Source organism: Tetrao urogallus (genome assembly GCF_951394365.1).
Source record: "Tetrao urogallus genome assembly, chromosome: 13".
In the NCBI taxonomy this organism is placed as follows: Eukaryota; Metazoa; Chordata; class Aves; order Galliformes; family Phasianidae; genus Tetrao; species Tetrao urogallus.
In genome coordinates this window covers 17,303,678-17,328,861 of record NC_136826.1, presented here as the reverse complement: position 1 = coordinate 17,328,861, position 25,184 = coordinate 17,303,678, and the positions used below count along the sequence as shown (strand labels likewise).

Genomic DNA, 25,184 nt, shown 5'->3' with positions numbered 1-25,184 from the left:
GAGCGCGGGGCGGGAACGCGGCGGGAGGAGGGCGGAGGGGCGGCCGCCCCTCCGCCCTCCTCCCGCCGCGTTCCCGCCCCGCGCTCCGCCGTTCCCCCCGCCGTCGCCATGCGCGGTCGCAGCAACTCGGGCGTGCGGCTGGACGGCTACGGCCGCCTGGTGCAGCAAACCATCCTCCGGCACCAGGTGCGAGGCGCGGGGCGCTGCGCTGCCGGACTCGGGGCTCCGAGCCGCCTCCCTCCTCTCCTACCCCCGCTTCTCGCCGTCCGCAGGACGCCGTGACCGGGCTGCTGCCCGCCAGCGCCGATCACCGCGATGCCTGGGTCCGCGATAACGTCTACAGCATCCTGGCCGTCTGGGGGCTGGGCCTGGCGTACCGTAAGAACGCCGACCGCGATGAGGACAAGGCGAAGGCCTACGAGCTGGAGCAGGTGGGGCGGGGGCTGAAGGCTGTCCCGTGGGAAGCGGGGCTTTGGGGTGAGCAGGGCTGCTGCGGTGCTGGCTGCCCGCTTGTCCTGCTGCTCCTGCGGGATTCGGGGCTGCGGCCTCACGCCCAGCTGGGAGCTCCTTCTCCTTCCCCCCCCCCCCTCGCCGGCGCAGCGCTTTGGTCCTGCTGGCGGCCATAAGCGCTCTCTTCCCTGCGTTGCTTGCCCGCATAGCGATGGCTGCGGTTAGCAGGGGCTCTGGTTACAGGCGCCGGTGATCTGCAAAGGTCAGCGACCAGCTGGTCCTGAGTCAGGGCTTCTCTTTGCTATCCGGAGATTAACGAGGCTGCTTTCCTTTCCTTGCAGAGCGTGGTGAAGCTGATGAGGGGGCTGCTCCAGTGCATGATGAGACAGGTAGGAGCCAGGGGAGAGCCGAGTGGTCACCTCAGAGCCCACCGGGATCACCAGCCCCAGCTTTCCTCAACGAGTGGGGGGTGACCTCCTTTCAGAAGGACTTAATAAGCCCTGACTGGATGTCAGTCCTCCAGAGAGCGTTCCAGTGCTGTGGGCTAGAGGCCAGTGAAGTCTTGTGCCAATTGCTGCCTGTCTTCTGGCCTGCCTGGCCCGGTGACTATTCTCCCTGAGTGCATTCGGGGTGACCCTTTTCTTTCCCTGTGCTGCAAACATGGCTGTGTACCCTCCAACCATTCACTATAGAGACACAAGAGCCTGGGCTTGTGTTCTCAGTGCGTGCAGGGGCTGTGAGATGTGTCCTGCTCCCAGCTGTGTCTCTGTGTGCCGGATTGGTGGCATGGAGTTTCCCCGGGTTTGGGGTTTGTCAAGCCCCTGCATCCCTTTCCGCTTCTCCAGGTGGACAAGGTGGAGGCCTTCAAGTACAGCCAGAGCACTCGGGACTGCCTGCATGCCAAGTACAACACCCACACCTGTGCCACCGTGGTGGGAGACCATGAGTGGGGGCACCTGCAGTTGGATGCCACCTCCCTCTACCTGCTCATGCTGGCACAGATGACAGCCTCAGGTGGGATGCCGTTTGGAAACCTGTATCTCGAGGGATTGAGACACGTGACGTGGAGGGGGTTGAGGTGTTTTGGGGCTCTCTATACAGATCTGTGGCTCTGCTCCTGAGTGTCCTTTGTTGCAGGGACACAACCTGCTAGGTGGGGTGGGAGTGAGGATGTGGCCACCACAGGGTATGTGGGGAAGAGGGGGGCTGGCTTCTACAGCCCCTTCCTAGAAGGACAGCCCCTTCCTGAGGACTAACATGAATTCTTCCCTGCTGCTTCAGGTCTCCACATAATTCACAGCCTGGATGAAGTCAACTTCATCCAGAACCTCGTCTTCTACATCGAGGCGGCCTATAAGACAGCGGTGGGTAGCTTGAGGCCTTTGCCAGGGAAGAGAATTGTGCCTGTAGGGTGGAGGTAGTTGGGCAGAACCCCTCAGAAGCTTACTGGGAGCACTGCCAAAGGCTGAGATTCTATGAGTTTTTGGGCATGACACAAACTGCTGCCTCTCTGCAGGACTTTGGGATATGGGAACGTGGGGACAAGACGAACCGGGGGATCACTGAGTTGAATGCCAGCTCTGTCGGCATGGCCAAGGTGAGCTGTGGGGATGAGATGTGGTCATTCTTTGGCTATGGGTGCTCTGCAGCCTTTGCAGGATGCAGGGGTGTGTTTGCATCTCTTCTTTGTTTAAAACTGGTCAGTGGGGCTGGCATGGGGTGGGAGCTCTTACGGTACAGTAGAGGACACACTGCTCTGAGTCTCGCCCTGCTTGCAGGCTGCCCTGGAGGCCCTAGATGAGCTGGATCTCTTTGGAGCAAAGGGAGGCCCACAGTCTGTGATTCGGGTGCTGTCAGATGAGGTGCAGCACTGCCAGGTGAGGGCTGTGCATGCAATCTGGCGGGGTTGCGGTGTGAATAGTGGCATCTAAACCTCTTTCCTTCCATTTGCTCAGTCCATCCTCCACTCGATGCTGCCGAGGGCCTCCTCATCCAAGGAGGTGGATGCCAGCGTGCTCTCTGTCATCTCCTACCCAGCCTTTGCTGTGGAGGACAGTGAGCTGGTGGAAATTACCAAGCAAGAGATCATCACAAAGCTGCAGGTGAGCAGCTCTGCCCTCTTCACCCTTCGTGAGAAACAGTTCAAAGCCTGCAATCCTTTTCTCCCCCAAAATGTGCTTGGGGAGGGGGTGCCTGGAGCTGTTTTCTCCCAGTCTCTGTGACCTGTGCTGGGGGTGTGCAAAGAAGCAGTGCTGTGTGCTGTGATTGTGGTGCCTGAGCACTGTGCAGCTGTGTGAAGGGGGTTCTTGGGCAGAGAATTCGCTTGTACAGTGAAGGTAGAAGGCACCTGACACTGTTCCTCCTGCTCAGCTCCTCTCCCCTTCTCTCCCAGGGGCGCTATGGCTGCTGCCGCTTCCTCCGTGATGGATACAGGACCCCCAAAGAGGTGAGTGCTCCCAGTGTTCCCACCTGCCATGGCTGTGGTGCTGAGGAGAGACTGTCCTGGGTGACATTCTTAGCGCCCTGGATGCAGTGTGAAGGCTGTTCTGGGGAGCCCTGCAATGATGAGAGCTCTTTGATCCAAGCAGTATCATGGCAGGGCTGCCCGAAATTCTACAGCCCACTGCAGAGGTGTGGCACATCCCACCCGTGCCCACAGCAGATAAGCAGAGTCTGGTTCTGCCTGCATCCTGGGGCTGGTGATCTTGCATGTATCTGAGGCTGGGGAAAATGGGACTGCCATCCCACACAGGAACCCTGCAGAGGTCAACCTGTGGGTCTTGATGAGCCCTGTGGAAACACGAGGCTGTTTTTTATCTCTCCTGGGCCAGCAAACAGCTCATGTACTGCTATGTTAGACTCTAAGCTTGAGGAGGGAAAACGAGGACAATTATAGAAGTGACAGGCATTTGATAACCATAAAACTAGAAAGTGGCACTTGGGATGTTAAACAGCCCGCTGGTGGGGCCCATAACCTGGTGGGCTCCTTTGGCTGTCGCATCAGCTGGAGTGTTCCTGGGTGGTTCTCCTTTAGCTGTGCTTCTCCAGCCCTGAGAATCGCTGGCAGCAGGTGTGGCTGGGGCTCTCCAGAGCTCTCCACTCTGACATTCCCCAGTGCTCGTGAGCTTTGCCACTGTCGGGTTAACCTGCACCCACAGAGTGAGGGTATTTGAGGTGGGGGTGTTGGGGGTGGTCGTGAACCCTGCAACCACCCGCCTCGCCGTTGTGGCCTTTCTGCAGGATCCCAACCGCTCCTACTATGAACCTGCAGAGCTGAAGCTCTTTGAGAACATCGAGTGTGAGTGGCCTTTGTTCTGGACGTACCTGATCATCGATGGGCTTTTCAGTGGAAACATGGAGCAGGTAAGAGAGGCAGGAGCCAGCAGGCTAGGGGAAATGAACCCTGGGTAAGGGGGGGTGTGGAGAAGGGCACAGGGAGGCCTGCTCTGATGCTCTCTGCTCCCTCCCCAGGTGCAAGAGTACCGGGAGGCTCTTGAGGGGATTCTCATCAAGGGGAAGAATGGGGTGCACCTGGTGCCAGAGCTGTACAGCGTCCCACCAGACAAGGTGAGCTGCCTGAGCTGTGGTGGGGGTCTGCTCTAACAGGGATAGCGAGCAGAGAATGTGATTTGGTTTTAGCCACTATTATCCAAAATCAAATAGCAGTTTCTAATGGGAACCTACTTAGAAAAGGTGGATGTGGATCTGTTCAAAAAAAAAAAAAAGCACAACCAAAACACCCCTAAAATAAATTACTTATTTTTCTCAAAGCTGATCTTGCCCCATATGTAAGGGTTCTATGCTGACAGTCTGCTGGTGCATTGGCAGATTTTTAAGTGCAGCAGTGATATTTCCTTCAGCATCCCATGTCTGTGGGTCCCTTGCTGACCTGGCTTCTCTTCCAGGTGGATGAAGAATACAACAACCCCCACACTGTGGACAGGATACCCATGGGCAAGCTGCCACTCATGTGGGGCCAGTCCCTCTACATCCTGGGCTGCCTGATGGCTGAGGTATGGTCACCTCTGGTGCTAGGGAGAGAGAGGTGGGCTGGACTTTGAGCTCAAAGGACAAATGCTGCCACTCTGCCACCTGCCATGGGGAAGCTGTCACCTCCATTCCCCGAGATTTCTTACAGATGGGTTGCTGCTGGGCTTTACCCTCTCTGCTCAGCCCGTGAGATCTTTATCTCCTCGTGCCTTTTCTTCTTCCCTCAGGGATTTCTGGCTCCTGGTGAAATCGATCCCCTCAACCGCCGCTTTGCGACTGTCCCCAAGCCCGACGTGGTGGTGCAAGGTGAGGGAAAGGGACCAGTTCCAAATTTTTCCATGGGACAATGCCCAGTGTTGGCTGTGGGATGGTTCTGCTCCCCGGCACGGCCGCAGCCCAGCCCTGGCAGCAGGATGTAAGATGCAGTGCTGGTCTTTCTGCTGGACCCTGCGTTGCCCCAGGGAAATGTCACCTGCTACGGTCTCCATTGCAGAAGATGAAAACTGGGCACATCCTCCCACTGCTCATCTGGGTGTAATGAGTGTTATGGGAGCAAGGCAGAGGAACCCCAGGACAGCTGCCCCTGCATGTGCATCTTGCACGTGTCCAGAAAGGCCGTGGGCAGTGATGTCTCACCCATCTTCCTCTGAAAGTGTGCTCTGAGCCTGCTGTCTTCTCTCCTCAGTGTGCATCCTAGCGGAGACAGAGGGGATCAAGGCTCTTCTGAGGAAGGAGGGCATCCATGTGGAGACTGTGGCCGATGTTTACCCCATCAGAGTGCAACCTGCTCGCATCCTCAGCCACATCTACGCTCGTCTGGGTGAGCTGCAAGTTCCTGTAGAAAAAAAGAGTGCAGAAGTTGCTGTCCCATCCTGTGTGCAGATGCTGATGTCCTGCCCTGCTCCTTTCTGCCTGGTTGTTCAGGGCTTTTCTGTTCCTGGGCTTGCAATGCTGCTTCTGTACGAGAGGAGCAGGGGTGGCTTTGGCATTACAGTTTCACACTCGCTTCACTCTGAGTGGTGCTATGTGGAGTGGATGTGCTATGAGCAAGGTCACCCAAATCTCAGTGAGGGAGGCCAGCTAGATCCCAGGGAAGGGTCTCCTGTCTGAGTCTTTAGGCCAGAAAGGATGGCTCTTGCTGGAGGGAAGGCAGGCTATGAAGGGAGAGTGTGTTGAAATCTGCATGCTCGTTCCCTGATACTGCATATCCTCAGGCACAGGGAGTGTTGTGCAGGAGCTGGAGATCCAGCCTTGGCCAAAGGAGAAACCTGACCTGCCCCAGGCTGTGGGTGCTGGCTAATTTAAGCCACTGAAAGGCCAAGTATGACATGAGCAAAAGGGGCAGGGGAGCCACCTAGCAACTGCTGGGACTTTTCCTCTTGGTGATGCAGCTACTCTAGAAGTCATCTAGGAGCAATGGGGACACTGACAGAGCTGTTACCTTTGGGGTCTTTGGGGTCTCAGTGGGGGCAGCCCTGCACCAGCTTCTGACATTCTCAAGGACCTGGAGGTGCAGCACATTGCTGAGCTCAGGGTTGTTTGTATGGCTCTGGTTCCAGCAAGAGTCCTTGGGCAGGGCCATGGGCCAGAATATTGCTGTCACTTTGAGCTGTGCCAGCTGGATGCAGAGCCATGGGGTGCTCAACACAAGCAACCCTTTTCCTCCTGGCTGCTAGTACAGAAGCCTTCTGCCTTTTGCTACCACTTTCCCTTTTGAGAGGACTTGAGGAAAATGTTACAAAACCTTATCTTCCCCAGGTCGCAACAAGCAGATGAGCTTGACAGGACGGCCCTACCGGCACATGGGTGTGATTGGGACCTCCAAGCTCTACAACATTAGGAAGAACATCTTTGCCTTCACCCCACAGGTGAGTGGCATTGTACGTGCTTGTTAGCAGCTGCCACACTGCGTAAATGGATGGGAAGTTTGTCCACTGGCTGAGCACTCAAGTTGGTCTCAGGGGTGGCTGATGGGAAGACGTGGGTGGCTCCAGAGCAACCTGCTGGCTGTGCAAAGGGTGTTCACGTCTCCTGCTCTCCCTGCAGTTCATAGACCAGCAGCAGTTCTACCTGGCACTCGACAGCAAGATGATTGTGGAGATGCTGAGGACAGACCTCTCGTACCTCTGCAGCCGCTGGAGGATGACTGGGAGGCCCACCATCACCTTCCCTATCTCTCACATCATGCTCGGTACGGATCCTCCAACCTCCTCTGTGGGAGAATAGGGGCGGGTGGATGGGGGCAGCCTGGGTAATGGGGACACAGCGGGGCTGGATCAGCCAACAGCATCCTGTATAGAGCTCGCTGCTCAAAGGAGTCGCATGGAATTGGCAGCCATCCGGTAGCCAGCAGGGCTACCTGCCAAGCACCAGTGCCTGAAGCTCAGGGCAGGTTTGTTGGCATGGAAGTATGTCGTCTCCAGGCAGCTAGGCCTGTTTGGGAAGCGTTCTGGGAGCAAGACGAGAAATAATTCCCGTGTAAAAATGTTCTTGGGGCTCTTCCTGCATCGTGACTCTTCACCAAGGCTAACCACCCCTCAAAGGCTTTCTTAAATGTCAAGGAGGGGAAAGCAGAAAACCAAAAGGAGCAGAAAGCAGCACGTTGGCTCCTCTGCAAACTGGCTTCTCTGGAGCAGTCTTCTCTTCCCCGTGAGCCAGCGCAGGGAGGAGACTCCATGCTGCCTCCGGACCTTTTTGATTTTCCTTGTGTACTTGAAGTTCCCTCGGGTGTTGATTGTGTTTGCTGTAGTGTCTTTTGCCTTGAACAACAGCACCCCAACACTTCGACAGCACCCTGAAAGCCAGGGAGGGAGCAGGGGGCTGTTTGGATTACTGCTGTCTGGTGCTACCAGCTTCAGGGTGAAATCCCAGGGGCCTGCAGTGCATCCGAGCCTGTCTTTGCTGGTTATCCAGCCTAGACAGTCATGAATTTCCCTTTTTGGGTGGTGCTGTTGGTGCCGCTGCCTGGCTGCACACCCCAGAGCAAGGGTCTGGCTGCTGTCGTGGTGCTTTGCATGTCTGAATGCCCACCTGGTCCTGTGTTACTGAAAGCCTGTTTGTGTAGGAGAGCCTGACTGCCCGTGTCTCTGTTCCCAACAGATGATTCGGGCAGCAGCATACACCCCACGGTGCTGGCAACGCTACGGAAGCTGCAGGACGGGTATTTTGGTGGTGCAAGGTGAGTGCAGCTTCTTGGGGTGCAGGAGGGAACAGGACTGGTGTCCTACCTGAGTGTGGCCGTATGGGAGCAAGCTCTGCCTGAGCACTGACTGTTAGGGCACAAGCTGCAGAGGATATGTTGGGATGTGCTGGGCTGTGAGTGCACCCTGGGGCTGCAGTCCCCACTAGGAGGTACAAGAGAGGACGTATCTCCTTGTGCCATCGGATCCATGGCTGTAGCACCCCTCTGATAGCTTTTGGCCAGCCTTTCCATATCCACGTGCGCCTGGAGGAACTGCAAACAGCTAAAGCAGACGTTGAGAGATGCGTGTGCTCCCAGACAAGCCTTTCTATCCCTGCTGAGGGACTGCCCTGCATCCAGGAGGCAAGCCAAGGGCACTGCCTCCCCCTTCCTCTCTGTGTGACCTCCCCTCCTTTCGCCCAGGATCCAGACGGGTAAGTTGTCGGAGTTCCTGACAACGTCGTGCCGAACGCACCTCAGCTTCATGGACCCTGGGCCGGAGGGTAAGGTCTTTGCCAACGGCTACAAGCTCAGCCTTGACAGCTTTGAGGAGCTAGACCCTGAGGAGTGGCTGCATGGCTTGCAGTTTGCAGAGGATGGTAAGGGGGAACAGGCCAGTCGTTACTGTGGTGTGCAAAACACTGAACTCTCCCTTAAACCATTCGTGTCCCACCTCCCACCGTGTTTCTGCACCCATCTGACCCTCTGCCAATTAACCCCATCTGAGTGACGTTCACAGTGATGCTAGTGGGGTGGCGGGGCTGGGTGAACAGAGGTGGCTGTTTCAGCCCCTGAACAGCGGGGTTTGCCAGCCAAACAGGGCTGAAGTTGGGGGATGTGGCTGTAGCAAGCACAGAGGATATTCCTGAACGAGCCACCCCAACCTCCATAGGCTGTTGCGTGGGGAAGAGACGAAGGCTCGGCAACCTGCCTCTGCCCTGGAGATTTGGCTGAAGATGTTTGGTGTGGTCAGCACATGTGATGGTGTGGAAGGTGATTGTACAGTGCCCGAGGTATCCCTGGCTCCCCAGGCAGTCTCTGGGTGGTATTATCACAAAATCTTTGGGCCTTTCTGGACAGGGCAGCTCCAGTGCGTGTCAGATTGAGGCCTTGCTGCCTCGTGGGGGCTGTGGCCCATCGCAACATGACGGACCCCCCTGCTCTGAGACCATGGGAGGATGCAGGTTTTGCTGCTCCTCTTGCAAGCAGCCCTAGACATGTTCTCCTACTGTGAGACCCAGTGATGGTCATTTTCCCAGCCTTCCCATTGATCTGCTCTGCTGCTGCTCTGGAGCCAACATTTCCACCGCTGCAGCTCTGAATGTTTACTTCTCTTGCATGGCTGCATCGTCCACACTTCGCAGTTGCACTGCTTCATGCTGCAGCTTTGCAGGCTGCAGCCAAGCTCCTCCAAAGTGTCTGCTTCCCCCTACCCCCAGCAAGAGGTGGGGTCTGCCTGGACACTGTATCCACTCTAAAAGATGCTCAGTTCTTCTGTGGTCAGACGCTGCAGGTAGACAGGATGATGTTCTCAAGCCCAATGTCCATCCTGAGGTATTTGTCCAACTTAGCCCCCATGCAGTGAGTGCAGAGCATCCCTCCCAGGTTTAGGAAGGAGATGCTGTGCTGTCAGTCTTGGATGCTGTCTGTAGTTCTCCTGCAGCAGAAATGCTGCTGGCACTGTCTGGAAACGCAGTAACAGGTATCTGTTGTGTAGCATCACCACGTGTGGGGCTTCCCCCTCCCCCCCCCGGGCATCACTCTTGCTGCTGGGCATTGCTGTTATGTCCTGGCTGAGCAGAGACATGCTCTCTGAGCACTCTCTCTGTGCTGTAGTTAGTGGGTGGTGGCCCTGGTGCTCCTAGCATGGAGCTGGAGGCTGGGCAAAGAGCCAGGCAGGAGCTGGCGGTTTGTGAAGGAGAGCATGCTGCCCTCCTTTAACTTCTAACTAGAATAACTCAATTACTAATCAGAAATAACTACTACAAAACCTGCCCTGTCTTGCTCCCATCCTGGAGCCATGTTAGGGTGAGGCTCTTGCTGTGCTGGGGCAATCCAAATGCTCTCTGCTCGGACGGACGGACGGCGCTGCTGCTGCCTCTGTCTGTTTGGTTGGCTCACGGTGCTAGCCCCACGCTGTTGCTCTTTGCAGCCAGTGAAGCTTTGTCCCTGTGGAGATGCAGCTGGGGAGCTGGAGTGCCCCGGCACCCAGTGGCTGAGGCTCTTTTTCCTCCTGTTCCAGCGGACACATACGATGAGGTGGCGCAGTACCTGGACCACCTGCTGCAGCGCACGGTTCCCCAGTCGAACCTCCCTCCCACTGCCCAGCGAGGAGGGCTGAAGCGCTTCCGTGCTGCCGTCCACACCACCCGTGACCTCATGTCCCTGGCATCCAAGGCCAAGGACCTTCAGGTCCAGGGTGAGTAACTCCAGCACCCTTCGCACCTTCTCTTCATGGTCAGGCTGAGGTGCCTCTGGGAGGCTGAAGTGCCTTTCCATTCATGGGATGCAGCGTGACCCAGGGCAACCTGCAGGACAGCCTGGCCTTTGCCTGGGCACGGACATCTGCAGTTCATTGTGTTAGTCCTGGCTACGGAGTATCATGGAGCTGGTCCCTCTTGTGAACTCCCAAACATTCCTCTAACCACATGGGTTTCTTCTGACAGTCAGCTCCTCTGCAGCTGCTCCTTGGGGGAGCAGAGGGTGGGTCATGAGCTGGTTTGAGCGGGGTGATGGTGGCTGAGGCTGAGAAATACCTGCACCAACTGACCCTGTCTTTCTTTTAGATGTTGGGATGTACATCCCCAACAAGATCTTCCAGGCATCCCAGCAGTCAGTAAAGTTGTTGAGCTCACCCCACCATCATGACCAGGAAGTCAAGGTGAGCCCTTTTCTTCCCTGGCTGGGCTGGCTGAGCACTGCTAGCTTCTCATCTGAAGCCAGAGGATCCTTCTAGGGCTTCACGAGGAAAGTTTGGTCCTTTGTGGTGGGGGGATGCCCATGGGTGAGCATCTTTGGCTCCATGCCTCCCTGCCCTCAGGGCAGAGTGCTGCAGTGCTGACCAGGAGCCTGGCTCTCTCTTCCCCCAGAGCCACACGCTCCATGCAGAGATGAACCTGCCCCGCGACGAGGCTGGCAATGTGGACTGCAAGGCACTGGTGGACCAGCTGCGGATCTGCCCCACGCTGCAGGAGCAAGCAGACATCCTCTACATGCTCCACATCCTCAAGTATGGCAAGCTCTGAGACCTGCCTGTGCTCTGGGTGCAGAGAGCTGACATGGCCACATGTGTGTCTCAGCCTTCTGACCCTGAGCGGTGCTGTGGAATGATTTGATGGCAGTAACCTGGCATCTCCTTCATTGCAGGGGGCCCGAATGGCACACGGGCCTCGAGAGTGAGCCTGGCCCCACTGTCAAGGAGCTCCTCATTGAGCTGTACGAGCGGGTGGGAGCCACACGCCAGTGGGCTCTGATCCGCTACATCTCTGGCATTCTCAAGAAAAAGGTGGAAGCTTTGGATGAGGTAAGAGCCCTGATGGGCTGAGGGCGCCATCAGCTCTGCCTCCCTCTGCCTTGTGCTGAAGCCCCGAAGCCAGAGCTGATGGTGATCCTTTCTGTCTGCAGGCCTGCACGGCCCTCTTGTCTCACCAGAAGCACTTGACGGTGGGGCTGCCCCCAGAGCCACGTGAGAAGACCATCTCAGCGTGAGTGTGGTACCTCTTTCTTCCCATGCATTCCGGGCTGGGACTGGATGTTAGACAGCCTGTATCTCCTCCGTGGACCAGGAGGGATGCAGGGCTATCTCTTGCTTACTCCACCATTCCCTCCTCAGCCCCATCCCCTACGAGGAGCTCGTTCGCCTCATTGATGAAGCCAGTGAGAAGAACCTCAGCGTGTCCATCCTCACCCAGGTGAGAGGGCACCCCACGGGTGGGTATGAGTTCTGGCGAGGAGCAGTGGGATGACCTGCCCCTGTCTCTCCAGGAGATCATGGTGTACTTGGCTATGTACATCCGCACCGAGCCAGCACTCTTCACTGATATGTTTCGAATCCGCATTGGGCTCATCATCCAGGTGATGGCAACAGAGCTGGCACACTCCCTGCACTGCTCAGGTACGTGCAGTGAGGTCAGTGGGGTGGGGGCTATGGGTGCTCGGGGTCCTGTCAGTCAGGGAGGAGAAATGCCATTAAAAATGGGCAGCTCTCAATGCCAGGATGAGGCTGCATGAAAGTGGCAGGGTACATGGTTGGGACTGCTCTTGGGTACCTCCTGATAACAGACTGGGATGGAGGCTGGGAGGGTGAAAGGTGAACAACGTTCCAACTCTTCTCTCCAGCTGGAGAAGCCACTGAGAACCTGATGAATCTCAGCCCGTCCAATGTGAAGAGCCTGCTCTACCACATCCTCTCGGGCAAGGAATTTGGAGTGGAGAAGAGTGGTGAGTCTCTTGGGGGGGCTGAGAGCATTTCTGGGCAGAGCTGGGTCCTGGTGCAGAGCGTGGCCAGTGCTGGGCATCCCTTGCTGTGTAGAACGTCCCCCTTCTGCCTTCACAGCACAGCTTCTGCACTGCAGTTATCTGTGATCTTCAGCAGGGTGATCTCTGGGTGTTGAGCCTGAGCCCGCTGGCTGTCGGGGCTTTCCTTAGCTCAGTTTTTAGTGTGATCCAGCCTGAGTTGAAGCAGCTTTGTGCTGTAATGCTAGCTGGGGATACAGAGCAAGGCTATGCATAAGTACCAGTGCTGTGCAGCAGTGAGGGACATCTGTGTCCTGAGAATCAGTACCCACTCCAGACCTCTCTACTCTCCTCCAGTGCGATCGGTGGACTCGTTGGTCACCACTGCTATCAACATCTACGACGTGGAGGCTGCTGGGGCCACCAAGACTGAGCGTACTGGCATCGTCAAGCTGAAAAGTGAGATCAAACAGGTGAGAGCAAGCAGTGCAGACTGCTTCCCCAAAGGTTTGTTAGGGGCAAACAAATATAGGACGAGCAAGGTTGATGGGAGAGCAGAAAAGAGTTTGCTCCTGGGCTATAGAAAGCTTACAGCTGCCTCCAGAAGCCCCTTTTGGCTCACTCCTGCCCTGGGGGGGATGTGGGGTAAACCATTGAGTAGGAGTTGCTCTGGCAGTGTAATCTGGGGGGGAAGAACAGGCGTGCATGAGAAGATGCAGGGGTGGGGGAGGCGGGGGGAGGACCATGCAGCATCCCTGGTGGGGATGGTGTCCTGGTGGGCCCCGTCCAGTGACAGAAACTTCATTACCTTCTTCTCTTGCAGCGACTGGATAAACGTAGGCAGTCTCTGATCGGGAGTAAGGTGAAGCCACCTTGGTCCTCCTACAGCCTCAGCTTTTATCTGTCGTGCTGCGTACCAGGGCAGCTTCTGAGCGTGCATGAGTTAATGAGCTTTCCTGAATGAACCCACTGAGTGAGCTGCTGCAGCAACGAGCTGGCTTCCCTTCTCGTCAGGCTTAGGGTTGCTCTGTTTAGGACAGTGGGGAGGCCTCAGGTCTGGGAAGAGGTCAGCAAAGCTAAATGTGGCCCCGTGGCATTTAGGGAGCTTCCCTTTAAGTGGGATCTGCTACGTTGAGGCCGTGGAAGAGGGAGGTTTCTCAAAACCATGGGTGCCCTGGCATTACAACCAGCTGGGAGCTGTGCTGCATAGCTGCCACAGTCGAATAAATCCCACTGTACTGGCAGCAAATGCTGAACAGTGGCACTGTGTCTCCACTGCCACAACCCAGCGGTGCCATACCAGGACACTGACTTGTGATATTGATCTCACCTGCACTCCCCTGCTACTTCCTCTCAGTCTCACACCAGACAAGTGCCTCCTCTGGGGCTTGGCTTGTGTTTAGCTTTGGGCCTGGCCTATGGGGACCAGGTTGATGCAGCAGCTGCAGAGTGAGGCCTGGTGTCACAGAGGGGCCGCACACATGGCAAGGACAGTCCCCCACCTGCTGCTGGCCCTCCTGAGACTAAATCTGTGCCCATGCCAGCAGAGCAATCGCAGCCCTGCTTCTCCTCCAGTGCAGTCCTTCCCCTGATGCTAACATGAGACTTTCTGCATTTTTGCCTCTGAAAACTTCTTCTCAATGTCCAGCTAACCACAGCCCCTGGGATAACTGCTCTGTGACCTGAGCTTGGTCCGTGCTGCTGCTGCTCTGCTCATCATGATCGCTGCCTTGCGTCGGCACTATTTGATTTATATCTCTCCCTTTCTCTTGCAGTCTGCAGACGGTGACCTACTGGCCTCTCTGGTAACCTGCGTCTGTTGTCTGTGTGGGGGAGGTTTGTCATGCTTTGTGGCTGCAGGAAGGAGCAGTGCTCCAGCTGGCCTCCAGGCTGTGGGGAGCTGGGGCTGCGGGGAGGGCTCTGTTGGGGACAGCTCTGTTGGTGGCAGCTCTGATGGTGGCAGCTCTGCCCCAGGAACAAGGCTGGGTGGGCACAAGCTCTCAGGCAGCAGTGTGCTGTGCTCTCATTGAGTATTTAACCCTGCAGCAGTTCCTTTTCTCCTTGTATGTCTGGCCAGTCCACTGGACAATCAGAGCTGCTGGAAAAAGGCTCCTTTTCAAGCTTGCTGAAAGACCAGGGCAGTAAGGACAGCCGGCAGGGCCAGTGGAAGCGGAGACGGCGACTGGATGGAGCTCTGAACCGTGTCCCCTTGGGTTTCTATCAGAAGGTCTGGAAGGTCCTGCAGAAGGTGAGCTGGATGTCCACACCTGAGCCTATGGTCCCCAGACACTTGCCTTCCTAAGGGGAACGCTCAGGAACGCTCATCCCTGAGGTTGTGTTGGTATGTGCTTTATGAACAAGGCTTTCAGCTGGCCCTGGAAAGCTGGGGAAGAGCTGGAGCTGCCTTGTAGGCGTGCAGCACCTACTTTGCCCTGTCCTTACCCTTGCAGAAAGGGGCTTGGTCTGCTGAGGAGCCTTATGTGTTGGGCAGGGCTGTGAGCTCTGAGGAACCTGGTGTTGGGATCACAGCTCTGCGTGCTGCTCAGCATAATGAACCAGGCAGCAGAGCCTTGTGCTGTGTGTGGGAGTGCTTTGGGTCATGCCAAGCTGGTGTTTAAGGAGTGACAGATTGGAGGCAGGAGGTGGAGCTGGGGCACGCGGGCAGCATGCAGTGACGTTCAGCTGGGAATGAGGGTGCAGTGCTGCTCCAGGCTGTAACCGTGGTCTCTACCTCTTATTCTGCAGTGCCACGGTCTTTCTGTGGAGGGCTTTGTTCTCCCCTCTTCAACAACCGAAGAGGTAGGTTTACCAGTTGGGGAACAGGATGGGAGCGAGGCCAGTCTGGGTGAATGCCCAGCCTGGTTCAGGATTTGTCCTGATGATAACAGCTCTCTGTGTGCATTTCTTCTTGCCTCTGTGCAGATGACCCCAGGGGAAATGAAGTTTGCTGTGCACGTGGAGTCGGTTCTCAACCGTGTCCCCCAGCCAGAGTACCGGCAGCTGCTGGTAGAGACGATCTTGGTGCTCACCATGCTGGTGGATGTGGAGGTGCACACCATGGGAGGCATCATACCTGTGGAAAAGATCCTGCACGCAGCCAATGACCTCTTCTATGAGGAGCAGGTAGGGGCTGCAGGTTGCGCCCAGACTACTTAGGGGTCAGTCAGCCACGCTGAGGACCTGCCTGTTGTCCTCGTGGGGCACAGCAACAATGCAGCATCGAGTGTGGGGTGCAAGCTAGCAGGCGGCAGCCCTTCTTCCTAATGCTTCTGTTCTCCTTCCCCATCCAAAATCCAGAAAGCCCTGGGTGCTGATGACCATGTGCTGGAGAAGGATCCCTCGACGGGCATTTGTGACCTGCTGTACGACAGCGCACCGAGCGGCCGCTTCGGCACCATGACCTACCTGTCCAAGTCAGTGGCCCTGCACCTGTACGACCTCCTGCCCGAAGATGGCTGTGCCATGCAGTAGATCTCCTGCTCTTGTCCCCACGCTGTGGACTCCTCGAGAGGCATTATTGCACACTGCTTTCAGCCGCGGATCTTCGGGCTGTGTTTGTGGCGTGGTTGCCTGGCCTCGTGCTGGGAGCTGTCGGGGAAGGGCTGAGCTCACAGCCCTGCCTTCTGCTCTGGCTCGCCTTAGGGCTGGGGGTCAGCAGGGACCCCCGAAGCTGTTCTCCTGCCACATTGGAGGGTTTGAACCTGTTCTGTGCTGCTTTTCCCTCTAAACGTGCAGGGTTTAGTCTAGTGCCCTGCTAGGGATAGTGCTGCTGAACTGACGGGGAGCGCACCGTGCCATCCCCACACCTTTTATCCCCTTTTATTTATGGTAGGGGAAGCAGTTTCACGTGTGTTTTTTGACCTCCGGTCTGTGTTGCCTTAATGCTGCAGGCCTCGGGCCTTTTTTAACAAAAGTCACATTTTTTGAAACGAAAAAAAAAAAAATAATCTCATTCGTGCTGTGTGGAAGCCCGCAATAAAACGTCTCCAGCACGCGTGTGCGCAGTGCGTCCCTCATTGGGCGGGCCGAGGGCGGGGGGCCGCCATGTTAGCGGGCCTCGATGGGAGGACTATATCTCCCAGCGTGCCTCGCGCGGCAGCAGCGCTTCCCAGCACGCCCCGCGCGCGGACTACAGCTCCCGGCGTGCCCCGCGGCGGTGAGGCCGGGCGCCCGGCCCGGTGTGGCGGCCCTGATGGCGGCGGGGCCGCCCGTGGCCTACGTGTACAGCCCGGAGTACGCGGCCCTGTGCGATTCCCTGTGCAAAGTGCCCAAACGGGTGGGCTGCAGGGGGGTGGGCCGTCGGGGGGCGGACTGGGGGGGAGGGGATGAGAAGGGAGGGGGTCCCGCTGAGGGATGGCGGCGTGAGGGGCTGTGTGTGAGGAGGGGCCCCTATGTGAGGGGAGGCCTGGCGGTGTGAAGGGCTCCTTCCGGGCACCGCGGGCTGCACGGCCGCTCTCACGCTGATCCTCGTCTTCCTTTTATTTCTCCCCCCAGGCCAGCATGGTGCACTCGTTGATCGAGGCGTATTCCTTGCTCGACCACATGATGTAAGTGACTCGGTTTTCTGCCAGGAGAGCCTTTTCCTCTCTGCTGAGGTTTGGTGATGGCTGAGCTGTCCTCTTGCTGCCCTCACTCGCTGCGTGGCTGTAGGGCACCTCTAGGATCTAATGACGGCCTCCTTGTTAAGTGGACTGCGTGGTAACGATTGCAGGTGTCATTCATAGCTACCCTCCTGCCCTAACACAACGTGCACACTGCCTCCTGCTGCCTCCATGCAGGTCCTCACGGCTTCAAGCCATGCTGATGCAGGTCGAATTCATGGGCAGCACTGAGACTCAGGGAGATTGTGCTGTTGTGCTGCGCTGCTCCTTGGGAGCCTTCTTATGAAGTGTAGGTACTGCTCAGGAGAGGAGACGGAGTGAGGTCTGTAGCAGAAGGGTTGGAACCCATCTTTGGGGTCTTCAGATTGAGGATGTGAAGGGGGGAGGAAAGACTTAAGAGGAAGTTTTTCACACAGGGTGCTGAGGCACTGGAACAGGTTGCCAAGGAGGCTGTGGATGCCCCATCCCTGCAGGCATTCAAGGCCAGGCTGGATGTGGCTCTGGACAGCCTGGTCTGCTGGTTGGTGACCTGCACACAGCAGGGGGTTGGAACTGGAGGAGCATTGTGCTCCTTTGCAACCCAGGCCATTTTAGGATTCTGTGACTACTTTTTCTCAGTATGAGGACAGAGATGGTCTCCAGACACAGCAGAGTTAAGAGCAGATAGGTGTCACTGCTCAGCTCCTGCTCCAGCAGAACGGTGTCCTAGAAGCGTTGTGCCTGCTAGGAATCCGACTGGAACAGCAAACAGGAAAGGGAGAAAAACCCTTGAAGTGAGGGTGAAAGGTTAATTTCAGGCAGCACCTGTAACAGTTCCTTGTTGGAGTGAGCACAGCAGCCAGTGCTAATCTTCTAAGGCCTGTTCCAGCTTTCTACGCAAAGTGGCAGTTGGGTATGAGACAGGGATGAATTTTTTTGTTGTTTTCTAGCAGCAGTTGCCAAACTATCTGAGGAGGTCAAAGCTGTGCTTTGCAGTGGTGTCCTGACCTGCTCCCTCTTCTCTGCTAGGATAATCAAGCCCAAAGTGGCTTCCATGGAGGAGATGGCAAGCTTCCACACAGATGCTTACCTGCAGCACCTGCAGAAGGTCAGTGAAGAGGGGGATGATGACCACCCAGAGTCTGTGGAGTATGGACTGGGTAAGGACACAAACTTTTTGCAATAAGGTAACCTAACAGGATGCTGTTTGCTAGTGGGCTGCAGATGCCTTGGTGTAGCTTTGAGGTGCTGCCAAACCCCTCCAACCAGCAGTTACCAGTCAAGTTGATGCTTTTTGCGTTGCCAGCAGAGGGTACTGTCAGCCCTATGCTGTTGTTCTGCCTGTCATGGGAATGACAGCCTGAAACTGCCACCAGGAACCAAACCTGCACCATTTGCACAATGGTTTTGCTTATTATCTTGACAGTAGGCTCTTGCCTGCTGAATTAGAAAGAGCTTGAGTGATGCACTAGTCCTTTCTGTCTCTGAAACTGCTCTATGTGCACTTGGAGGAGCAGCTCTGGGCTTGTACAGTGCTGGATCAGCTCTAGGGAGGCTGCTGTAGGAAATGGAGGAGATCAGGTCCTAGCCATGGACCTGTGAGATGCCTCAGCCTGCCTTCCTTGTGGATATCTCAGTTTTCAGTGGGAAAATGCATCTGCTGCTGCTGCATCAGGGCTTTCCTGGTGGAACACCAGAGAATTAGTGTGTGTTTTGCAAGCTTGCTGTGGGGTCAAGGCAGCTAACAGAAAGGTAGAGATCAGAAATGAGCTCAAAACTCCTTCAGTGAATCTGAATGACCGGAACGTGAGAAAACCTCTTTTTTCACCCTTGCATTTACCACTCCCTGTATCTGCTACACAACTCCAGATATGATACTTGTCACGAGGGTTTTGCACAGTGCTTTGTTTGTAATTTCGGTGTGCAGAGAATGAAAAGCCAGAGCTGTGCTTAAGGAGCAGTAGCCCCAAGTGTGCTTTTCCCTTCAGCAATGCCTGATGCTGGCTGTCACCCACAGGTTACGACTGTCCGGCTACTGAAGGGATCTTTGACTACGCAGCAGCCGTGGGGGGAGCCACCATCACTGCAGCCCAGTGCCTGCTGGATGGCAAGTGCAAGGTAGCAATTAACTGGCCTGGAGGGTGGCATCACGCAAAGAAGTAAGGAAACAATCTCTTCCCTTGTGTTTTCTCACCTGCTGTCTGACCCAGCTTTCCTCTGGGGGAGGAGATCCAGCAGTGTGGTGTGAGATGGGGGAGGGAAGGACACGGGGCGTAGGGCAGCTGCTGCAGTGTGGCTCTGGGGTGAGTCCTGCTTCCAGAGACAGCTGCTTATCCCTGGGGCTCAAGTGAGAATCGATTTTGCAAAGCTCATTGTGGTCCATAGAGAATGGCAAAGGATTGGTGTCCTTTCAAACCCAGATGAGTCTGGCAAAACATTGCCCAAATTGTTCTGCGTGGCTTTCTTGGTTTGTTGGTAAGAAGAGTGAAGTCGTGCAAGGCTGACCTCTGATTTTGTTTGTGCTCTGAGATGTGGTGTCGATCACCAGCCACTGTCAGGAGATGAATTATCAGCCTGAATCTTGTGATTATTCCCTGCAGGCATTCCAGGCTAGGCTGGATGTGGCTCTGGGCAGCCTGGGCTGCTGGTTGACAGCCCTGCACACAGCAGGGGATTGGAACTGATGAGCACTGTGGTGCTTTTCAACCCAGGCCATTCTAGGATTCTGTGATTATGGAGCACTAAAATAATTCCCCTGGCTTCCCTGTTCCCCACAGATGTGTATGTTTAATTAATTGTGTCCACCATCTTCCAAAACACCACACCAGCAGCTGTGGGAGACAAGAGGCTCCCCAGAATTTTGCTTAAGTCACATCTCTGACCCTAACTCAAAAAGAATCATTCCTTTGGTGCCAACAATAGGAAGCTTCCTGTGCTGTGCATGAAGGGCAGCTGTTTCCATGCACATACCTTATGTGTGCAGCCCTGAGAGGTACAGAGCTCCTACCTCACCTCAGCTGGGGCTGCTGCTGGCAAACCCAGGGTGGAGCAGTGAGCAGTTTGTTCTTGGTGAGCTGGGCTGCTCCTGACCCGTCTCTTCCTCTTCTCCACCCCTGCGAGGTGAAGGCTTGCAAATGCAGGTGGCAAAACTGAGAAGAGCAGGGATTGCACTGGTGCCATTTAATCTCGTGGCTGTTTTTCTCACAGGGATGAAGCTTCTGGCTTTTGTTACCTGAACGATGCTGTCCTGGGCATCCTGCGGCTGCGCCAGAAATTTGACCGCATCCTTTACATCGATTTGGATTTGCATCACGGGGATGGTAAGGCCTGGCACAGCCTGCAAGCTGCATAGACTTGAGTAAGGCTTCACGTGGTGCAGCAGCAGTGGCTTTGCCCTTTTTCAGTGCAAATTCCCTCAGTCCAGTTCTGCCCATGCCCTGCTTTGTGGGTGTTACTCTGCCCTCTCATGAGGTTCTGGGCAGCACTCTTGTACCTAAAGCAACTCAGTGCTGTTCCTGCTGCAGTTACCTCTCTGGTGAGAACACTGGAACAGGTTGCCCAAGGAGGCTGTGGATGCCCCATCCCTACAGGCATTCAAGGCCAGGCTGGATGTGGCTCTGGTCAGCCTGGTCTGGTGGCTGGCGACCTGCACACAGCAGGGGGTTGGAACTGGATGATCTTTGAGGTCCTTTTCAACCCAGCCCATTCTAAGAGTGATGATACATTCTGAGAGCTTCCCCAGGCCCATGTCCCCATCCTCAGGGACAGCATTTAATTCTTCAGTGTCACCGTTGCAAAGGGGAAGCAGTCACTAACAAGCGTTGCTTTTAAAAGAAGGCAGGATGCTATGAAACTGAGAGCAGAGAGGGCCTTGCTGAGGGTGCTCCTTGCTTCAGGGACGTTATTTCATCACCACTTCACGTTTCTGTTCTCCTAATTTATGGTGTGTTGCATTTCGCTCTGTTTCCCCCCTACATTTGGTTTCTGTTAAGTTCCCCGTTACTTCTTTTTTCCCTTCCCACCCTCACTATTTTAATACATCCTTGAGGAAAAAGAAGAGCCACGTGGAATTGCAGCAGCACTGAGAAAAGCAGGAGAGCCCAGTAGCTCTGATTCTAATCAGGGCCAAGCTCCAGGCAGAGCATCTGTGCTCAGCTCCCTCCCCAGCCTTGCAGATGAGCACTGACTCGAGGTGTTGGGTCCCCCTCGCTTCTGACCAGCATGAGAGCTGTCAGATTCATTTCAGTTGTGACCATTGCTGCCCCTGAATTCGGATCTCCATTGGTGGAGGATGGCTTTAGTGAGCCACTTGTGTTTTTCTGTTTCATTCATTGCATTCCTGCTCTGCACACAGTATTTACTGGTCATCTTGTTAGATTCTGTCATTTACAAGAGTGGTGCATGGAAGCTTTTTACTTCTCCATCTTCTGACAGGTGTTGAAGATGCCTTTAGCTTCACCTCGAAGGTCATGACTGTTTCCCTGCACAAGTTTTCACCAGGATTTTTCCCAGGCAAGTTGAACTTGCAAGGTTTGTGCTAATTTGACTCACGCAGCAGCAGTGAGGTCACAGCACAGGCACGTCTCACCCTCATCAGCAGAGGCGCCTTGCTGCCTAAATGTTCCCTCTTTTTTGACCCGGTAGAAAGAAGAAGGGGGAAAAGTGTTTATCTGATGTATCTCCTCCTTTCTCCTTGCGGCCTCTTGGCTGGCTGCCCTTGGAAGCTTAATTACAAGATGGGGCAGAGGGCCAGAACCAGGTCCATCAAAACCTTCCAGTGGCAGTGTGAAGTGGGCCCGTGTGCCTTCATAGACTTACCAGGCACTGGCTCTCTGCTCTTGCTTGAGACGTGCCACACGTTTCTCTCAGTGCTGAGCCTCTTTTCCTCTTCTTTAACCGCTGGCTGTTTCCATTTTCCAGGCACAGGAGATGTGACAGATGTTGGCCTGGGGAAAGGTCGCTATTACAGCGTGAATGTGCCTATCCAGGATGGCATTCAGGATGAGAAATATTACCAGATCTGTGAGACGTAAGCCCTCTTGCTCTGATACGGTTTACTTGGATGGAGTATTAGAGACTACGTGGATTTTACTTGTTTTTAATCCCTCTTGGCACGGGGCAAAGGGCTGATGAAGGTCCTGGGGTGAGATCTGGGTAGTGCAAACTCTTTGGTTTGACACCACAGTGGTTTATAATTGCACGTCAAATAAGAATTGGAGTTGCTTAGGTTCTCAACCAAGGCAGAAGCATTTATCCCAGGAACCACATCTCTTTCTTATTTTAGAGGAATAAAGACACTGTTGTGAAAGAAATGTATTTTTCTTCATGATCAGCTGTTTGTTTTGGGCTTTAGAGTGCAGTGCTGGGAACGGGGTCGTTCTCTTTGGGGCCAAGAATCTCCTTGAGCAAAGTCCCAGTTGCCTTCTGCAAGAGAATACTTGTAATAAAGAATGGAAAGGACACTGCCCTCTGTGTACAGCGTGTCAGAGCCAGGGGAGGTGTGTTTTTGCTCCAGGGGGATGGGAGAGGGCAGAGTGATAATGTGGAGCCACCTCTGTTCCTCCTGTCCTATGCTTGTGAGAAGCAGCAGGAGCAGACCTTGCTCTGCTCTGCCACAGGGAAGGAATGCCCCCAGGCCTGGCTTCCAGCCCTCCTGCTCAGGGCAGCCCGTGTACACGTGTAGTTTGATGCTCCCACTGAGCTAAGCTTGTGGTAACCCTCTGCTTCTCTCTGCAGCGTGCTGAAGGAGGTGTATGCTGCCTTCAGCCCTGAGGCAGTGGTGCTACAACTGGGGGCTGACACCATTGCTGGAGACCCCATGTGCTCCTTCAACATGACGCCTGAGGGAGTGGGCAAGTGCCTGAAGTACGTCCTGCAGTGGCAGCTGGCAACTCTCATCCTGGGAGGAGGTGAGTGTGTGCACGTTTTGATGGTGGCAAGGAAGCTGCTTGGTCCTCCAGGAGAGCAAGTCTTTGGCCTCCACAACTGGGTGGCCTCAGGCATTAAATACGTGGTACCAGCAGATGCCAGGCTGCGTTGCTATCCTGCCTCAGACATCTGACTGTGAGTGGGCTCGTGTGGGTCGGAACAGAGGCCGTGTCTGTGGGTAGGCTGGGAAAGGGAAGAAGAGCCCCCAAAATTTGGCCTCATAAAAATGAGGTGAAAATGCCAAAGGAGTGTCCCACCACCACGGCTCAGAGAGGCATTCGGAGTGGAAATCTGGAGGGGGGAAATGGCACTTGGCAAAAAACAAGGCAAAGTGAACAGTGGGATGTGTGATCTTCCTCTTTTCCAAGCATTTTTTTCCTCGTTATTTTAGTCTACTGGAGAAAAGCACTTTCCAAGTCTGTCATAGGGTTTCTCTCAGCCAAGGTCCCCCCTGTGAGGTCATGCATAGCCATGATGGACAGGAGCACTTCCATGCTGCCCATGAGACCTCCTGTACTTGTGAAGTAGTCGCCAGCTGACATACCTGAAGCTGATGAGTACCTCTCAAACATGACTGCTCACTAACAAATGGCTGGGCCTGTGTATTTTGCTTTATGGAACCAAGGCTGGCATTAAAAAACAGCAATTCCTTGTCTCTACTGCCGCCCTTGCACTGCTATCCCTATTACTGATGAAAACCTGTCCTTGTTGGCAATTCTGGGTCTACAGAGGTGTCTGGAGGAGCTTCTGCAGCTTGTTCCCTCCAGTAAAATCTCTCTCTTCCCTTTTCCCCAATCCTTCCCTCCCAAAACCACGATTCTTGCTGGAGACAGGAGGCTACAACCTTGCCAACACAGCCCGCTGCTGGACGTACTTGACTGGGGTCATCCTTGGCAGATCTCTGTCCTCTGAGATCCCTGATCATGAGGTAAAGTTTTCCCTAATCCCTTCTCCTTATGCAAGAACAGAGTCATCCCACCTCATCCACGAGGCACACTCAGCTCGGTGCTGTTTGTTGACAGTCTCTCCTATAACAATAATGCGCTTCCCTAACAGCACAGTGGCTGCTTGTTCCCAAAAAGTGAAGCTGTCTGCGTCTTTTTTGAAAGGTTCTAAGAAACCAATAAGCTCCAGCTTCAGATAATTACAGAGCATGAGGAGGTGGAGTCACCTGCTTGCTCAGAGAGCTCCTTGAGATGTGCCAGGGAGAAGGAACATGTGAAAATCTGGGTCAGGTGGAGCATATGGTGCTTGTGTGTGGCCATGCTCCGTCTTGCTGGGGATGCTGGATGGGACAACAGAGGGATCGTAGAGTCTTGTGAGCCTGGTTTGGCTGCTTACTCCTCTCCTGTTCCTGCAGTTCTTCACAGAGTATGGTCCTGACTACGTGCTGGAGATCACACCCAGCTGCAGGCCGGACCGCAACGAGCCACAGAGAATTCAAGAAATTCTTAACTTGATCAAAGGTGAGCAGTCAGGTAAAGCTGGCACTCCTGCTTTATTTTGGCCTTTCAGGGAGGACTTCTGGCTCGCTGCAATCTTCCTTGCTAGCTGGAAAGATGAACCCCATTTCTTTGTTTGCTCTTAGTACATCTCCCACTTCTCTTGGGATTCTCAGGAGCACATTTAGTTCAGAGCTGTGGTCTCTGTTAGCAAAAGGTGCTGTTGTGCTGTTGCCTTTCCTCTAGCTGGGCAGAGGAGGGATCTGTTAAACTGCTCTGAGTGCTCTGGGATGTCCCAGGCTGGGCCATGCCATCAGGCTGAGGTTGGGCTCAACCCTTTTTCCTCTTCTATTGCAGGCAATCTGAAGCACGTGGTTTAGTGGAGAAGGGAAGGCTCAGGTTCCTGTAACAGCATTGCTCTGTTGGAGAGATGTTTCCAGAGCAGCTGATGACATTTGTGGCTGCAGGAGGAATATGAAGAGGTTCTGTTGGTTCGTTGGTGAATCCATTTCTCTTTAAAAAAGCAAAGCCTGCTGTGTGCCATGGATCTCCATGGGTGGGAGAGCGTGCCCTCCAGCCACAGGTTTCCCAGGCCAGCAGAGCCTCTCTTGCTCATCTCTCTTCCCTTTTTTAACATGGTTAAAGATTATTCTCACAACTGGTTTTAAATGTTTTTTAAGAGACAGGCCACTGCAAGCTGTGCTTTAAACTGATGGGCATTTTTTTTCCACATAAAGTATTTGAAATACTCCAGCCCTTTTCCTTTCGCCCTGTATCTGCCCTGCCTTGCCTGCACTCAGCGTTGGTAACCATCCCTTCAGGGGAAGAACCCCCAGTGCCAAATTGTGGGGCTCAGTGGGGTTTAGGTAAGGAGCAGGAGTGTGGTTGCCAGCCAGCTGGGTTGTCCCTCCCTGGGTGTCCCCATACGTGGGCTCCCCCTCCAGCCGCCTTACCAACATCCCCCACTGCAGCACTGGCACCAACTGACCCCTTCTTGCCCCCTACCCTATGCAGGGAGGAGATGGGAGGTGTACCGAGCGTGGTTAGTGGGGGGAACGTGGGCTGGCCCCATTTTGGATAGGGTGCATGTGTAGAGAACCCGGCTTGGGGCACAGGGAGGAGATGGGGACGTCCCAGCTTTAATGAAGGGAAACCAGC

The 25,184-nt window shown here is 55.0% G+C and overlaps 2 protein-coding genes across 2 annotated transcripts; both read left to right on the top strand.

Moving 5' to 3' along the window:
* Nucleotides 1-108: 108 nt before the first annotated feature.
* PHKA1 (phosphorylase kinase regulatory subunit alpha 1) lies at nt 109-15,547 on the top strand (the record flags this gene model as incomplete). The annotated part of the gene is made up of 33 exons (XM_079541989.1): nt 109-186; nt 273-431; nt 792-839; nt 1,296-1,464; nt 1,732-1,814; nt 1,967-2,047; nt 2,229-2,327; nt 2,406-2,552; nt 2,843-2,896; nt 3,691-3,813; nt 3,922-4,017; nt 4,356-4,463; nt 4,668-4,746; nt 5,126-5,260; nt 6,199-6,308; nt 6,487-6,631; nt 7,540-7,618; nt 8,045-8,220; nt 9,864-10,040; nt 10,408-10,502; nt 10,711-10,850; nt 10,988-11,144; nt 11,246-11,325; nt 11,454-11,532; nt 11,606-11,735; nt 11,960-12,061; nt 12,434-12,549; nt 12,900-12,938; nt 13,852-13,881; nt 14,154-14,324; nt 14,822-14,875; nt 14,999-15,199; nt 15,374-15,547. The coding sequence occupies 33 exons, from the start codon at nt 109-111 to the stop codon at nt 15,545-15,547; spliced, it is 3,714 nt and encodes a 1,237-aa protein (XP_079398115.1).
* Nucleotides 15,548-16,268: 721 nt separating this feature from the next.
* On the top strand, nt 16,269-24,494 carry HDAC8 (histone deacetylase 8; the record flags this gene model as incomplete). Its single annotated transcript, XM_079541990.1, has 11 exons — nt 16,269-16,352; nt 16,571-16,623; nt 17,686-17,816; nt 18,674-18,815; nt 19,864-19,976; nt 21,091-21,168; nt 21,577-21,685; nt 22,393-22,565; nt 23,418-23,512; nt 23,945-24,050; nt 24,384-24,494. 11 exons carry the CDS (start codon nt 16,269-16,271, stop codon nt 24,404-24,406), a joined length of 1,107 nt encoding a protein of 368 aa, XP_079398116.1. The 3' UTR covers nt 24,407-24,494.
* Nucleotides 24,495-25,184: the final 690 nt, after the last annotated feature.